Below are 18,260 nucleotides of genomic sequence, written 5' to 3' on the forward strand. Positions count from 1 at the left end.
GAAAACATAGCAGCTTGGGAAACATACCCATAGGGGTCAGCCAACCCCATGATACAGAGCAAAGCAAGAGAGGAGCCAAAAATAGCTCCAAAATCAAATAGGCAAAAGTGACTGCCACAATATATTTTTCTTAATTTTATGTAGTAATTAATTTTCTTTCCAATTATTCTAGCTCAAAACCTTAATAATGGTATAAATTTATTATATCTTTTTCACATGGAATTTCTGCACAGCAGAGAGAGTAATTAAGTTTATTAATATTTTACAGATTAACTTTATTGTCTATATGCTTAAATAAAAATCACTTGGAATAAATTAGAGCAATCTCAATTATACCCTAATTCAAAGAGAAAGAGTAAAGGTCCTATCTGTACACTATTAGCTTTTTGGAAAAAGAAAGAAAGTAAAATCTATTGAATACCTATTCTGTATCAGACACTTGGAGAAATGTGTTACATACTTAATTGTTTTTTTAAATTTTCGCAGCAAACCAGAGGGTTGGCTATTATTTTTTTACTTCCAGAAGAGGAAAATGAATCATAAAGAGATGTAGACACTTAAGCAAATCCATACTATTTGTAAATATCAGCACTGAATTTCACCTAAGGTCAGTCTATACTGACTATGACACTCTTTCAAAAGGAGAAATACTTGACAGCCCAAACCATTATTGAATGAGAAAAAAAAAAAATTTCAGAACTTTCTCCAGACAGCAGGTGGTTTATACGCCTAAAGCACTTTGTTCATCCATTCATTAATTCTATTTTAGCCCCTATTACATGCCAGCCACTGCACTAGTCACTACAGATAGAGAAGTAAGATAGATCAGATTTATACTGTCATGGTGCTTGTCACAACCTGCCGTGCATTGGAGAATCCAAGCTGTTTATTTTCCCTCTAGATCAGTGGTTCTCAACATAGAGTGGTTTTGATGTCAGTGCACATTCGGCAATGTCTAGAGATATTTTGGAAACCCTGATGGTGTAGTGGTTAAGAGCTACAGCTGCTAACCAAAAGGTCGTCAGTTCATAATCCACCAGGTGCTCCTTGGAAACCCTGTGGGGCAGTTCTGTTCCATCCTATATGGTCACTATGGGTCGGAATCGACTTGACAGCAATAGTTTTTTTTTTTTTTAGAGAGATTTTTCAGTGTCACAACCAGGCGGTGCTACTGGCATCTAATGAACAGAGGCCAGGACGTTTCCAAATGTCCTACCTACACTGCACAGGATACTCCTGAAACCCTCCACTACCACTACCACCCCTGCTGAACACACACACATACACACAAAGAGTTATATGGCCCAAAATGTCAATATGCCAAACAAAGTTGAGAAACCCTATTTTAGATGGCTATGGAGATATCTGCATTTTTGAGTCTGTGTGTGTGTAAGAGTGTGTATGTGTGCACATGTGTATTAGTGTCCTATCTGCTGCCATAACTACTACAAACTTAATGACTTAAAACAATACAAATTTAGTAGAAGATAAAGATGCTATAGCCTAGAAAGAAAATAAGCAACCTAAGAAAGCTATGCAGGTCAGATTCTACTCAACTAAATAAAAGTGTCAGCAAGGTTGCATTTCCTTCCAGAATTTTTAGGGAAAAAATAATTTCCATGGGTTTTCTGGCTTCTAGAAGCCACTGATATCCCTTGGCTAATGGTCCCCTTTCTCTATCTTTAAAGCCAGCAACGGCAGGTTGAGACCTCAAGTATCATAACTTTGACCTTCTTCTGTATTCACATCTCCCTCTGTCTCTCCTGCCTCATTCTTCCACTTTTAAACTAGTCAATTCCAACTCATGGCAACCCCATGTATGTCAGAGTGAAACTGCTACACAGGTTTTTCAATGGCTGATTTTTCAGAAGTAGATCACCAAGCCTTTCTTCCGAGGTGCCTCTGGATGGACTCAAACCTCCAAATTTTCAGTTAGCAGCTGAGCACATTAACTGTACCACCCAGGGACTCCCTTCCACTTTTAAGAACTCTTTTTAATGATATTGGGTCCACCTGGATAATCCAGGATACTATCCCTACCTCAAAGTCAGCTGTTTGGGCAACCTTAATTCCATCTGCATTCTTAATTCCCCTTTGCTATATAACTTAATATATTCACAGGCTCCAGGGATAAGGATGTAGATATCTTTGGCTGCCATTATTCTGCCCACCATAGTGGGGGTGGGATGTGCAACTATTAGCCAAGTTATTTGCAAAGAGCAGGTATTGAATTAAATGGGGTGTTTATTGAATTAAATTGAATTAATCCTGAATGCTCATTTAATATGTCACACCCTCAAATGATAGGCTCATATTGTTTTTGTGTGCTGTTGAGTCAATTCAGATTCATAGCAACCCTAAAGGTCATAAGCAGAGGGAAAAACAATACATATATTTTGGCTAACTCTCCACTGATAAATATTAATGTTGTTGTTGCTGGGTGCCATAGAGCCAATTCCAATTCAGCAACCCCATGTGACAGAATAGAACTTCCTCCACAGGTTTTTTTTTTTTTTTTTTTTTACTATAGTCTTTATGGAAGCAGATCACCAGGTCTTTTTCCCACTGAGTAGCCTTTCGATTAGCAGTCAAGTGCTTAACCATTGCGCTGCCAGGGCTCCTTGCACTGATAAATAGCTCTTGACTTTCCCTCTGAAATCTGTCCCACCTCAAGTGTTCAACATTTCATTTTACCCACCCATTGGCTCAAATCAAAATATGAGAGAATGAGTGAAATACCTGAAAGAAAAATTTAACTTGTTTCTTGGCCTTTTTAAAATGTGAACCTCTTACTTGTGTTTGGCATTAGGAGCCCTTGCTATAACCTTTGTAGCTAACTCTGTCCCATATGAAATATATTTTCCTCAAATAATATTGCTAGGGGGAAAATGATTCTTTTTTTTCTAAAATGCTGGTATCTAATGTATTATTTTTCACCCCAACATTCAATCACTATTCTGCATTTGTGAAAACATGAGGATTAGCAGAAGATAAAGATGCTATAACCTAGAAAGAAAATAAGCAACCTAAGACATGAATGCCTAACTAATCCTTTTAATTTAAAATTTTTCTTGTTATGCCAGCATTCCTTGTGTTATGCCCTAAAGATAGCATCAATACATTAAGTCACAGCATCAGCAAGTGATTGGCATGAAGCCGGGGGGCAGGGAGGGGGGGAGTACGTACACGTATACAATTGATAAATCTCTACTGAGACCCTAGCATTTGTCAGGCACTGTTCTGGATGTTTGGGAGTCAGAAAGAATTAAGACTCAGTCCTTAGCCTCACAGAGTCCACTGGGGTTTGTATTTAGAGTCTGCAGGTAGATTTAGGGGGCACAGAAGCCTCCTGCTTGTGTAAAAAACATGTAAAACATTAAGGGAATGCACATTTTTCTTGAGACAAGGTCTATAGATTTATCAGCTTTCAGATGGGTTCATGGCTGCAAAATGTTTAAGAACCAATGATCTAAATGCAAACATACTAAAGTGGGTTAGAAAGTTCTGACAGCTTAGCGGAGGTGCATGGTCTACCTTTTCTGAGTCTCTCTGCTGCTTCTGCTGTATCATTGAGTAGAAAATGCTGAAGGAATGGGAGATGAAGTAGTGTGAGGCAGAGAAGTTGGAAAACAGATTCATCTGATTCTCCAAACTGAAAATTGCCACCAGTCTTAATTGTGTCCATTTTCCTCTTGGCAGTACACATAATTAATTCTTACTGTATTGCTACAAATCATAAGATAAACAATATCATTAGCAGAATCAAATTTTCTCCTCTGGCAAATTTTATCTTTGCCCTAAATAAAGGTTATAAGGGAAATGCCATTTAGAAACTAGTTAATGAAAACAAAATCTTAATTGCATCTGTAGGAATAACATACGCACGGTTTGGGAAAGAAAACAGTATTATTACATAAATCAAATCCCACTACAAAGTCTTCCAAGGAAAAGAAATCTTTTTTTCCCAGACTTAGATTTTATTTGCAGAACATCTCAGGCTAAGTTGGCTAGCTAGAGTTTGGTAATTTTTTATTTATAGACAGATTTTCATAGAGATAGTTTACATTGCAGTGGGATTTGCCTCATATTACTTACATAGTTATTTTCTTTGTTTCGTAGAGAAAAAATTAAAGGCCTTCCAAGCTTGGTAACAAAGTTAACCAGACAGCAAGGCAACATATGAAACAAAACTCAGAGTTACTACCAAGAAAATGAAAATGTATTTAGTCTAAGATTTGAGGTGCTTATCAAGCTATATGCTTCTGAAACAAGATTATCCATTAATCACGGAAGGGACTTTTAAGGGCAGCAATCACGATTAATGGGTTAATTACTTTGAAATATTTTCAAATTGTGTTTTGACTGTATGGTACCCAAAGCAGACAGACTGCTTTACTCAGGCTCACAACGAATGCTACCTAACAGTCCTTTTCTCATATACCTCATCTTCAGCTAATCTTTTTTTTTCTTGCCAATATGATTCAAAACTTAAAAAGTAAGGAAAAATTGTTCTTCCTCAACACTGACCACACAATATACATTTGGAATTCTTAGCCCCTCTCCTTCCACCCCTCAAAAATATATCCAAACCATGAGTGAATCAAAGGCACTGAAATAGAACCTTCGTGGATGGCACAACTCCCTAGTTAGAGAAGATGCATATTTAAATTCCAATATCGTTCCCTTTGCTATTAAAACTCTCAAAGCTCAGCAGTAGCTTTCCGTGAAAGTTCCTTCTATCAGAGGCAAGATGACTCAGATGGAAGCCAGCAGTGTACAATGACCGTCTGTCAATATTATTTTTCCTGCTCTTTCTCACCTCTCTCCTACTTCTGTCATTGACAAATGTTAGCAAATCGAGAGTTTATAAGAATATATCATCAAGTTATTCATTCTCTCCACATTTAGTAAGCACACATTGTAGATTTTAACACAATTTTGATATATAATGTTATTCTAATACCAGATCATATCTTACACAATATATCAAACTCCATGTACTAATACTGGGTTCAGAAAATATAATCACTACTCTTATACAGAAAATCCATTTTGAAAGAAAATTACTAGTTGTTGAAATCTATCTTCTGTTTCAGTCACTTCTTTTATCAGAGAAAAATAATGGCCAATAATCCTGTTCTAAAGACCATAAAGAAAAAAGAAGGAAAGAAAGGCAATTTAGAAGAGAGAAAAAATGTGTATTTTGGAAGAAGAGCCAATACTTAAATGAAAATTTCCCTAAAAAATAGCTCATTCCTTCTGGACTCTAACAAGTAAACAAATAAAACAAAACAACAACAAAAAACCCTAATCATCATCAATACATTCACATATGTAAGTGGGGTAATGTTTTCCTGGAAGTGGGCCTCATAGACACTGCCTTATGACCATAAAGCTTCTAGCCAGGCTGAATTGTATGAAAAGAAAACTGAAAACAGTCTCCTGGAAAATTTATTAATTTTTAAATTATTAAAATGCTTCCTTGCTTTAAAAAAGCTAAGCTTATCCCTCATAAATCCAGATGAGTAGACCTCAGTTTGTCTGAGAAGATATATGAGTGGTGCAAATGTCTAACACTGCTGGCTGCTGACCAAAAGGTTGGAAGTTCAAGTCCACCCAGAGGCACCTTGAAAGAAAGGCCTGTCAATCTACTTCTGAAAAAGTATCTATTGAACAGGCTAGAGAACACAGTTCTACTCTGACACACATGGGGACAATATGAGTCAGAACTGACTTGAGAGCAACTTTTTTTGTTGTTGTTATTGCTTAATTTTGTTGAAATTCAGATCTCAAATGATACCCTATTTTTCCCAAGCTTTACAGATTAGACATACTTGTTCTAAACTGTGTAGATATGAGACCATCGTCTTTCTGGACCTCAATAATATTGCCTCATACATTTCAAATGGTTAAATATTTCCTGTTAAATAAAGCACTGGGGGAATGTTTTCTTCCTAGAGTGTTTGGGAGACTGCACTAATGAAGGGTTTATTAACATTCTTTCTCCCCCCCCCCCACAAATCTACAAGATTAGTCAACCTCGTTGGACCATGAATAAGTGAATATTATATTAAAGGAGCAATTAGATCAATAACTGTTCTGTTAACTAATGAGGCATTTCCTCCAAGATGCTTATAAATCTCTCTCTTCATACATTACAAATTGGGACAAGACAAACAGAAATGGAAGACGAGCTGTCTCCATTGTTACTACAATCTCTTCCTGGGAGGAATCTAGAGGGAATAACACAACCTTATATGATCATTTATTGAACTTCAGTTGGCCTTTGATCAGGTGATTACTAGTATTAATTAGGTTGTGTGGGCTCAGTATACTGTGGCCCCCATTGACCTGTACCATAATGTGTATTGGGGTAAGTAAAGAATGATTTATGGTCAGACATGTAGGAATTCCCTGCATAACACATGAGAATGAGTATGTACATCCCTATCCATGTAATTTTTAACCTAATTATTTAGTATCACCTGTTCACCTAATTTTAGAGAGCAGATGATGAAAATGTTTATACAAGCAGATAACATGTATTTATCATCACAGATAAAGTGTTTTTAAGAAATTTATCTCCGTTGTCTAGTTAATGCTAAAAAGAAGACATAGATCACGCATTCAAAAACTAAGGTCACTTCTGCAAGACATTCTCGCTCATTTTTACTGGTAACTAACGCTATCAGGGAAACCCTGGTGGTGCAGTGGTTAAGAGCTACGGCTGCAGTTTTAATCTACCATGTACTCCTTCCATTGATACATCCATCGATACTAAGAGCTTGAAGTCCCCATGCATAGAGTCTGGGCTGGCAAAATATCCTCTTTAATATCCCCTTTCTAAAGTTACTTCTTAAAACTAGCTCCCTAGGTTATAATAGTTGCAACAATTAAAGATAAGTTTTGTTTTTTACTAGCCAGTGTCTGTTTAATACCAGTGATTAACACAGTCTTCCTTCAGTTGCTAAGTTTCTTTACTTTGGTGAATAAAGTCTTGACGAATTCTTAGGTAATGAATATGCACGTCAAAATCATCGAGATACACCTGTACAACAGACACCCTAACACATTTAAAGACTGAGAGATGCGCATATGAGTTCATTTTATTCACTCAGAGAAAATGTAGCTTAGGTACGGTTGACTTTTTATGACATTTATTTCGTTCTTGAATTGACTGACAAGCCTATTAATGTATTCCCTGAACTTTATTAATGTAATTGGAAAAATGCCCACATGTCAATCAAATTCTAATAAGTAATTATGTTCATAAATACTGTAAAATTATTAGCTTTTTATTTGACTGAACCACATACTCTCAAAACACTAACATGGATTTTCTTTTTATAAAGGAACAAGGTATTATATCAACAAAGTGTGTGCAAAAAGTTCACTCCTAACTGCAAGAAAGTTCACCAGCATCAAATGGTCAGGAAGAACAGCATTACATCGGCATGCAGCACTTTAAAAAAAAAAAAAAAAATTGAACAGCCTTAAACCATCTAGGGGATGTAAAGTTGTAAGAATATTCTATGAGAATTAAACGTGTGCCTGGGAAAAGCCTATATATTTATATCTCTAAATCTCTCTATGGCTACTCCTCTGTCTATACCTAATATGAAAAATGGGGAAAAAAAGAAAGAGGGGCATGGTTAATGGTTAGAAATGCATCATTTAAAGCTACAAGATGCGAAATGTCTGTATCCCCAGTCACTTAAATATATTATTGTCCAAGTACATTTTTTTCTCACATAATAAAAAGTCTTTTATAGTTTTTGAGCTACAAACTCAAGTCAAAGAGTACAGAACTGAACAAGAGAACAGGATTCGGCATGAATAACAGAAGAAATGTATTTTTTGTCTTGTAACCACACATCAGTTTTTAAAGCTGGACAATCTCCTGCCCTCTGGATAATCTCTGAATAAAGATGGACTATTGTGAAAGCTTTATTATGTTTTAGTATACCACTTTTAAATAACGAACATCACCAGAGTATGTAATAGCTTACATTAAGAAAGACCACTGAGGAAATTCATTGACTTCTTCAATTCACATTTACCTTCTTAACATTAGTTGTTTAATTAAGAAATTTAACCTTATCACAAGGTCAATGTATTTATTAATAAATGAAGCCGTGTTTGAGTTCAGAATTACCTTTATTTAAGGAAACAAATCTCAGTTAATAAATTTACTTATATTTAATAGATTAGTAATCTTTTCAAAATAAAAGCTATGAACTTAATACTTAGCCTTGATTTATTGAAAGGTAAGCTCAGCTTTCCTGTTATGAATAAAACATGCACGCATGGGTACTAAACTATCATGTAATTTGTTATTAATTTTACTTAAAAATATTATCTCATTTTGAGTCCTGTATAGTATAATATTTCTACATAATCATATTCTAGAAAGCACAAGGAAATAGTGCAAAAATATACATTCTTCATTCTCCTAGCAATATAATTGCATTTTTTTTTTGAAAATTATCTGTATTTGGGATACATATGCTATTACATTTTAGTATGCAAGAGAAAAAAAATAATTTAATGATTCTATTAGAATTTCTAGATTATAGGTTACATAGCAAAGTTTATGATCCATTGAAAGTAAATCAAACTATAAGCACTGTGTATCATATTTTTTCAATGACTCTATACTTAAATAAAGTAGTTCTAGAAGGCTGCCACTTTTTGTTGTAACTTGAACCAAAGTAAACAGAAGTGGGATTGAGAGACTGCTGGAAGTCTGAAGGAAAAAAGAGTTACCGTCCATGTCCATACTTCAACAAGTTCTAATATTTTAATGTATCCATCATGAGTTCTTAAAGGTTTATTTTAATGTATCCACCCTAGGTTCTCAAAGATTTATGGACTGGAATTCAAGAAAAGATACAAAATGAATCATGTATAAAAATCATAACGTGATGCCAATGGATATTTCTTGGTCTCGATAAGTGGGGATTTGTATGCCTATGATAGCCATTACACTTAATGGAATCTAGGAACATAAATCCCCAAGGACAATGACCACGTATCTTTCAACATTGTTAGTTGCTTCCGAGTCATTTTGATATCTAAATATTGATCATTTCTAAGCATAGTCCTTCACAACATAGCAGATATAGAAATGCATACCTTGCACAGTTAAATGCACCTGCATTGTTCTCGGTGTATGTTGAGTCTGAACAGAGCACGTGTATGGGCCATCGTCTGTCACATCTACATTCTGTATCTGGAGGCTGTAGTCCCTTTTATTCAATGTTGAGATTGAAACTCGAGGATCCACTGACCACTTATCACCTCCCGCAAAAATAATGCTTGATCGGTTCAGCCAGGCACCCTTGGAAGCTCCATCTTCCAGATAACACCTACAGATTACCAGAAAGAGAACGCTATTAATGAAAATGAAAATGAGAGACATTATCTTTGTCCTGAGTGCATTTCCATATGCTGAATAATAGCGCGGCATCAAATGCAAACATCAAGTATAAACACAGGAGACATAAACACACTGAAACACCTTCCATTCCCAATGCAAATGTGAAAAGATAGCCACATACAGTTGTTGTTTTGTGTGTGTGTGTGTGTGTGTTGTAATTCAAAACCAGTCAAAATCCTCTTTCATTGTCTCTGGGCAATAAATAAATGTAAGTAAAATTAAATTAGTTCAAAAAACACTTTTCAATATTAAAACACATTTCTGTGTTTGAAATTATAAGAAGAACAAAACATCTATGAGTTAGCCTAGTTTAACCCAGTCCAATTCTGAATATAATGTGTCAGATTCAGAAAACATAGACTAATACGATATACACGATTATTTTTTAAATTACCTGCATCTGTAGAATGGTATAAATGGCATTATACTGACAATATTGCTGTCAGGATTAAATGTAACAAGGCTAATATATTAGTATTTTAGTACAATAATAGATTATAATAACAGAATTTTAGCAAATTCTTGATGTTTTTGATAAACTGTCCAGTAGATTTGCCAGGAGCATTTGTCCAGCAAACAGTTATGTAGGCTCTATTATTTATGGATTCAAAAAGATATCGCACATGCTCTCCAGAACATGTAATCTAGTATGGAGGACAGTCAAACAAACCAGTTATTATGATATAGACAGAAGGAAATTTTGATCAAGGTATGCACGTGAGAGTCAAAGGAAGGCTATTTGAACCAGAAAGAATGTTGGGGATGTGGAGAAAGGGATAGGAAATGCCTGATATACACAGGTGAGGAGGGGAAGACCTGGCATTCTAGACTGAATGTGCTACACATAGGCAAGAACAGGGAATGGCGTGAGAGAGCCAGGCGTATCAAGAAAGTAGAAAAAAGCATGGCATACAGGGTAGGTGGAATGAGAGATGAAACTAGAGAGGTAAGCCAGAGCCAGATGATGACGGCAAACATGATAACAATCAGTGGGTTTTATGGCCAACTTTGAAGCCATTTATTTAAGGCCATATCCTATAACAAGATTCTAAAATCTCGCTTTGTATCTAATAGAAGTCAGGCAAGTCAAAACGTATGTGGTCAATTGCCAGTGATTTTGCTGAGGTTTGGAATTCTATGTTTCATCTTAAAAATGTTTTCTTACAAATTAAAGACTAGCTCTCTTAAATGAGTACAATGCACAGGTGCAGAATGAAAATACACATACATTGAAATAGTTTGACAGGATTTCTACAGAATACCTTGCGGGACTGAACACAGTGTTTGAGATTGCTACAAAATTGCAAGCTGAATGCAACAGGGTAGGCTCCTGCCAATTGTAGGAAACTAATCTGTGGGTGAAAAAAATAAGGAACAAGGTATATTGCAGAATCTAATTTGCACTTAGCTTTACCATCTACAAAATCCAAACTAGTAGAAGTCTTAAAGGTTATCGTTAATTGAAAAGCTTTTCCTTATATTTTAAATGAAGAAAGTAAAACCTCCCTTAATGATACAATTAAACAGTTGTAGTATATTATCATTCTTAATAATATGCAGAAAGAAGATGGAGAGGACGTATTTCCCATTTCACAAGATCATTTGGGTGCTAGTACAGGGTGAAACACTGAAGATCCTCTGCCAAGACTGATAATTCACACAGCATGGGTCATTTAGTATCTGGATTCATCAAATGTTTATTGTGTGACTTCTGCATTAGTGACCCTCATGTTATCCCATTTGGTGCTCACAACAACCCTGCAGGGTATGAATTGCTGTACTCAATGCATCAGTAGAAAATAAATGGAGATGTTTAAGTTAAATGACTTGTCCAAGCTAGACAATTAGTTGGTGGCAAAGTTGAATTCATACCCAGGCCTTCTGTTTCCATATTCAGTGTCCTTTCCACCATAATGCAGACGAAAGACTTTTGAAATAGAATTCAGAATCAAGAAGATGATTGGAATGTTGCAGAAATGACTGCAAGTAATTTCTTATTTACTGAGCGTGCCCAACTGCTTAACCTGTCCTGCTCTAAAGGAGGCAGAAAATTAGTTATTAATGGATATTTTACCATGAAAGCCTGATTTAGAACACTCTGGTATTTCCCGTTCCCTAGAGACAGCAGCGACTTTACCTTTATTCTGGGGGCATCAGGAAGACCACAAAAATTAACCAGCCTTTTTTTTTTTATATACTAGAGGACCTGACCTGGGTTAAAACTTATCTTACATAAGCACTACTTTTCTGTTCTGGCATGTCAGAGGCTATCAAAGAATAGGACTTAAGTTTTTCACTGTAAAAAATAAAGTTGTTCTTTATGACTCCTTGGTGGCTTGGTGGCACAGTCACGAAGAGCTATGACTGTTAACCAAAAGGTCAGGAGTTTGAATCCAGCAGCCACACTTTGGAAACCCTATAAGGGAAGTTCTACCCTATCCTATAGGGTCCCTATGAGCCGAAATCAACTCATCGGCAATGGGTTTCTTTTTTTTTTTTTTGGTTTTTATGACTCCTTGGCTTGAGGAGCTATACTATTGTATTTGCCATTTTTTCTAATCCAAAGCTCTTCAAGACACACATTAGGATGGCTCCCAAATGAAATTCAGATTTTTTTTTTATTACTTCCTTGGATTTTTTGCAGAATTATTCCCAAACTACAGAGCTATAACTTAACCCAAATGACCATGTATGGAAGTCAGAAATTGGGAAGAGCATCCTGAGCATGGCTTTTAATTTTATAAAATAATAAGATACATATACAGGATATCTAGGTTATATATACATGTTAAATAGGCCAAACACGTGGGTATGTGTGTCTTTGGTTTATTGCTATCATTATCATAAAAATTCTTTGAGAATAAGCAGTATGTCTTCTACCTTCTGTACATTCTCCACCTAGACCCTAATTTTTTCCTTTATAATACAAAGAGATGCTTCTTGACATATGTATGCTATAAAGAAGGAGCTCTTAATACACAACTTTTTTCTTGGTTTAAGAACTCTAGTATCTACAAATATAAAAATCCATTGAAATTCTGCCTCACACAGAAGGTAAAATTGATCAAGAATGACAAAGTATGCAAAGTATGGGTAGGAATAGCCATCATGCAGAATATACCTGTTGCCGTCAAGTCGATTCCAACTCATAGTGACCCTACAGGACAGGGTAGAACTGCCCCATAGGGTTTCCAAGAAGCACCTGGTGGATTCCAACTGCCGACCTTTTGGTTGGCAGCTGCAGCTCTTCACCACTATGCTGCCAGGGTTTCACGCAGGATAGGAAGTGATAAATATCATAATTGAATTGTTGTTACAATTGGATTATTGCGATTGCCTATGGGTCTCTGGCTTCTGCCTTTAGCCCCTACGTCAGGTCCACTCTGCTCACAATAAACAAAATGAGCCTTTTAGAATGTAAACCAGACATCAACAACTCCAATATCACTGATGGGGGCATGACGAAGCAACAGTCCTCTGGTCACAAAATGAAATCTTTTTTTTTTTTTTTATACCCTTTGTTCTTTAAAATAGATTTTAACAGATAGTGATCTCAGGATCCCTTTGAAGCACAGACAATCATAAATATTCTGAATAAAAATGTTAAATAATGAATATGTGTTTAATTGAGTATGGCATGGCTTTTCTCAAAGATTTTTTTTTTTTTCCCGTAAAAAATATCTGCTAGACAACCTACTTTACAGGGAGATGAGTAAAGCAGTTCCAAAAATATAGTCCTCAGCATAAGCTGTGTTAACGCCATCCCAAATACCATGACAAATACTTAAATTTTCAGTCAATCATCTGAATGTTTTGTATACATAGTTCCAAACATCTGGCTGTTGGAAAATGTATAGAAAATAGGCTGAATATTTAATTTTGTTTCAAGGCTGTTAATTATATAAACCCAGGCTCAAGATAGTTAATGCTTTTCTAATAAGGATGGCACTGCAGTTTCTGAACTCTTTTAAGAAGCTCCTTTACTGCACATTAGACAGGGTCTCTATTATTAGTGTATGAAGTCCCATCTGGTGAGATGCTAGTTGATCAAATAGATATCAGAATAATTCTACCCTGATAGAATTGGAGAAAAATGCAGAAAAACAATCATATTCCTAAAAAAGACCAGACTTACTGACTTCCTGCTAGAGACTAGAGGAGCTTCCAAGATGATTGCCCTAAAATGCCCTTTTAACTTGGAACTAAAGCCATTCCCTGGGGTCTCCTTTCAGCAAATGATAGATTCGCTTATAAAATAAACAACATCACCCATGAGGAATGCACTCCTTTAAAAAACCTACTATGTGAAACCAAATGGTCAATATTTACCCAAAAGCAAAGATGAGAAGGCAAGGAGGGGCGGGGAAGCTAGATAAACGGAAATCAAACAAACAAAATGTAAATAATGAGACTGATGATCATTGTGAAAATTGTAACCAGTGTCACAGAACAATTTGAACAAAAATTGTTAATTGGGAACCTAATTTGTCATGTAAACGTTCATCTAAAACACAATAAAATATTCAAAATAAATAATTTTTTAAAAACAATTCTAACAGATTCTGTGAGATGATCTGTGATGATTAACTCTGAAAGGTGAACATCAGAGAGGTCATTGACAATTAGGACTTTAGGTTATTTAGCTTAGAAATGATTTTGTCCTTTCATATCTCTAGTTCCCTGTAACACATTCCAAAAACATAAGCATTAGCACCGTTACCAGAACCAAACACAGCAGCATTTATTCAGCTCTATGCAAAGAGATCAGCTCTTCTCTAGACATGTTGATCAATGAAAGCTGCCTTTAAAGGCACTAATTAAGAAAAGAAAAAAAGGACAGTTTCCCTTGAATTACAAAGGTAAGCCGTGTCCCTATGAAGGGACTGGCCAGCTACCTTCACAGCTGTCACTTCATTGTATCAGAAAGTTCTAAACATGACAGGAGAACTTTCAAAAGCATACCAAAAAAAAAAAAATTGAAAAATTCACAATCTCATTCAAGCTCCACGCTAGCTCTCTACACAAAGCGAATTTTGACATTCTGACTTCCAGGCCAAAATGAGGTAAGGGAAGTAAAGCAGAGATGAACTGGAATTGGACAAATTCTATCACCACGCCAACCTGCCTTTGTTTTTAAGAATCTCTTCTTAATGTCTTTCCTGTCAATCATGCCCCAGATAATAATCCAATTGAATAGCTGATTCAATATTTTAATTTCCAGTTTCCAACTACAGATCACACTCTGAGGGAGAAAGGATTACCATCTGTCTGTTTTTGTGTAGGAGACCTGTCAAGGGTAGGTGAAGAATCCGCAACAATCAGCAATTTGTTCAATGAACTCCAGATACTTGATGAAGCATTAACCTTTATCGACAATTAGAATTATATTTTAAATATTTCTCAAGAGATATTTAAGTGAGAAATGCACCCTTCAGGTAACAGTTCAATGCTATTGTTGTGTACACAATAGTATTATATTGCCATTACTATGTCCCAGCCACTGTTGTAAGCATATCACATATATTTCTTATTCATTCCTTACAAAAACCCTTTGAGGTAGGTACTGTCAAGCACTATCATTACGACCATTTTATAGAAAGAAAATTGAGGTATGGGGTAAATTACAGAGGACCTGATTATCGAAATAAGTATGAAAATAACTTTGTTATGATGTAATTACACCTGGTACCTAGCCTAGCAGGACCCTGCTCACATTTCCTTGTGGTGAATACACAGCATAATGCTGCTTGAGGTGTTAGAGAGATAAGAGGTGGATCCACATTTCAGGCATACTATATGTTTTGAAAGGAGCCCTGGTGGAGCAGTGGTTAAGCACGTGGCTGTTAACCAAAAGGTCAGTGGTTAGAACCCACCAGCCACTCCACAGGAGAAAGATGTAGCAGTCTGTTCCCATAAAGTTTATTGCTGTTGTTAGGTGTGGCGGAGTCTGTTCCGACTCATAGCAACCCTATGTACAACAGAACAAAATACGGCCTCATCCTGCGCCATTTTCACACCATTGTTATGTTTGAGCCCACTGTTGCAAACACTGTGTCAATCAATCCATCTTGTTGAGGGTCTTCCTGTTTTTCACTGACCCTCTACTTTACCAAACATGATCTCCTTCCCCAGGCACTGGTCCTTTCTGATAACATGTCCAAAGTACAGGAGACAAAGTCTTGCCATCCTTTCTTGCAAAGAGCATTCTGCCTGTAATTCTTCCAAGACAGGTTCGTTTGTTCTTCTGGAAGTCCATGGTATATCCAATATTCTTTGCCAACACCATAAATCAAATGTATCTATTCTTCTTCAGTCTTCTTTATTCATTGTAAGGATTAGAACGTAAGAAACCCTGTGGAGCAGTTCTACCCTGTCGTATAGTCACTATGAGTTGCAATCAACTTGATGGTAATGGGTTTAGCAGGCCTAGCTAAGTAATATTAATGAAACATGTACACTTATTTTTAGAAGGAGGAATTCTAAAACTATGTAGGGCATATTTTCTTTTAACACTGATTTCTTGTCTTGTGGTAGAAACAAAATATATTTTCTATACATTCTATTCTAGCTCTTCTTGGTAATCATAAGACTATTTCAAAAAATTTTGTACATTTTAAATACAGTTTTAAGAATTAGCTTTCCAAAATAAAATATTGAAAGCTATCAGCTACTATCTCATTTTAACACCAAATTCTCAAAAATCTTACATGTTTTTGATACTTTAAATCAGGGTATAAACCTGAAAAAATAAATCTTTGTGAATTTTTCTTGCTTTTTGCATATAAGACTAATTTTTTCCTGAAAGCTTGGGACTTTAATGTAATCAAGTGATAGCATACATTCATTCATTCTTATTTTAACACACAATGTAAATTTAGTCTCTATTTTTTTATTTATAATCTAACTTTTTCAATCCCTAGGAAATCATTGAAATTGGTTTGGGTTGAAATACCAATTTTTAAACATTACTTTCACTATTTTAAGTTATAAATAAACCATGCTTTTTTATAAAACCATAGATTGCTTTATCTTATTCTTTCCATTGACTCATTAAAGTCAAATTTCCATATAAGAATGTGTGTCCGTGTTTAAAAGGGGAAATGTCAAGGAATTTTTATATTTAATCTGTTTCAATACACTATTTTAAGTTCACTCAATATATAAATTAACATTATTAAGCAAAATAAGCCTGGGTGAAAGATAGATTGAACTTTATGATATTATGGCTATAGAAAACAGAAAAGTCTGTATAGCAAAAATTCTCCCTTTCTGACCTATTATTAACATTCAAAATCTCACCCATAGAATTACTCCTCCTTTAAAATAATAGGATTGTGCTCTCTTTGGATGGATAACACATTTATAAAAGTACAGTAAAACCTGTGAAAACCAGAGCCTGTGTAAGAAGGAAACCTGTCAGAGAAGGAAAACTGAAATATTTTCCACTAATAGAGAGTGACAGAAAAGTAGTAAGACGGCACTCTGCCAAAGGTGGAAAACTTTCGAGACCTGGAAAAACAAGGGAGTCCTGTTGCATTTCGGCTCTCACTGGTTTCACTGTACTAATCTTTCTATCCTATGTTACAGATTATAACATGCTGAAAGCTGGGGTAGATAAAGGCAAGCACATTAGAATTAAGATTAGATCCTTCTCTAACCTTGGGTAGATGTCTCCTTTTAGATTCTACAGAACAAATGAGTTTTTGCTTTCATGTCACCCTGTCCTAATGATCATAATAAATTCCATTTGCTGAATGATTACTGTGTCCTTTAATTACAATCTTACTTCTTACAAAAACATCCTGAGAGGTAGGTTTTCTTATCTCTACAGATGACTTATGCAGGAATGCAGGATGCATGAATGAAGCACAGCATGTCAAGGTCTCAAAAAGGAAGAGGTGTCATGTGTTTGAGAATTTAGGTTAGCTTTGTTCAAATGAATTTAAACACTTAGTTGAGTCAGAAAGTTCTCTACCATTTCTACACTCTTTTTTTATTTTTGAATTCAACTCAACCAGCTTGCTTTCTCCCAATGTACTTGAATGTGAGATATTTGGATCTGGAAGGACTTCAAGATTTTTGTAACTGGCAGGTGCTCTGAACTGCTGTGGGGAAATTTCTGTCTGCAGTGCTGTCTTCCCTGGCAGCTGCTTCCTGGAAAAGTTGGACTTTCACCCCAGGCGCTATAATGTGAGTGAACACCACATTCAAGATGCGTATAGGAGGTGTTTAAAATAGCAGTATCAGAGAGGGGGAATGCAATCAGACCCAGAGAAGTGGCCAAGGTAAAGCCTCAGGGTCCTCTGGAGCAGACCTCTCTATTTAAATCTCATTGGGATGGAGCCACACACAAAGACATCCCATTCTTAGAAACAAGGGGGAAAAAGATGGAAGTCTTTACTAAAAAGAATGCCAACAACTCCACTTGCTTCCATCAACCATCTTCATGTTTAAGTCATTTAGCAAGTATTCTGTATGAAAATAAAGACAAGATAAAATAAGAATAGTAATAAATTGATGCACAGAAAGGTTCTAAACTTATTGGTTGTGTCAAATTAAGTATAATATACTGTACAGTCATCGGTGATTATAGAAATTTTTAAAAACTTAGTTCTCTTTTTTTTTCTCTCCCTCTTTTTGGTTATGCTGATCTTTAAGCTTCTTGCTGGTCACTATTAGATTTTTCTTTTTGGAATATTTTTCTAATAAAAAGTATTATGAACATAAATTGTTTTTTTATGAATAAAAATGGCTATCTAGAACAATTAATTAAAGTAAGCCCTACAATCATTAACTAAAGTAGCCATTAATCCATATTTAT

The 18,260-nt window shown here is 35.6% G+C and overlaps 1 protein-coding gene across 1 annotated transcript in view; it reads right to left on the reverse strand.

Moving 5' to 3' along the window:
- NEGR1 (neuronal growth regulator 1) overlaps positions 1 to 18,260 on the reverse strand; it is a 1,075,199-nt gene that overhangs the window by 623,061 nt on the left and 433,878 nt on the right. Inside the window, exon 2 of the mRNA XM_049879570.1 lies at positions 9,136 to 9,368. Within this exon, the coding sequence (XP_049735527.1) occupies positions 9,136 to 9,368 (233 nt within the window). The remainder of the gene's footprint in view (positions 1 to 9,135; positions 9,369 to 18,260) is intronic.

Source organism: Elephas maximus, chromosome 3, assembly GCF_024166365.1.
Source record: "Elephas maximus indicus isolate mEleMax1 chromosome 3, mEleMax1 primary haplotype, whole genome shotgun sequence".
NCBI lineage: Eukaryota > Metazoa > Chordata > Mammalia > Proboscidea > Elephantidae > Elephas > Elephas maximus.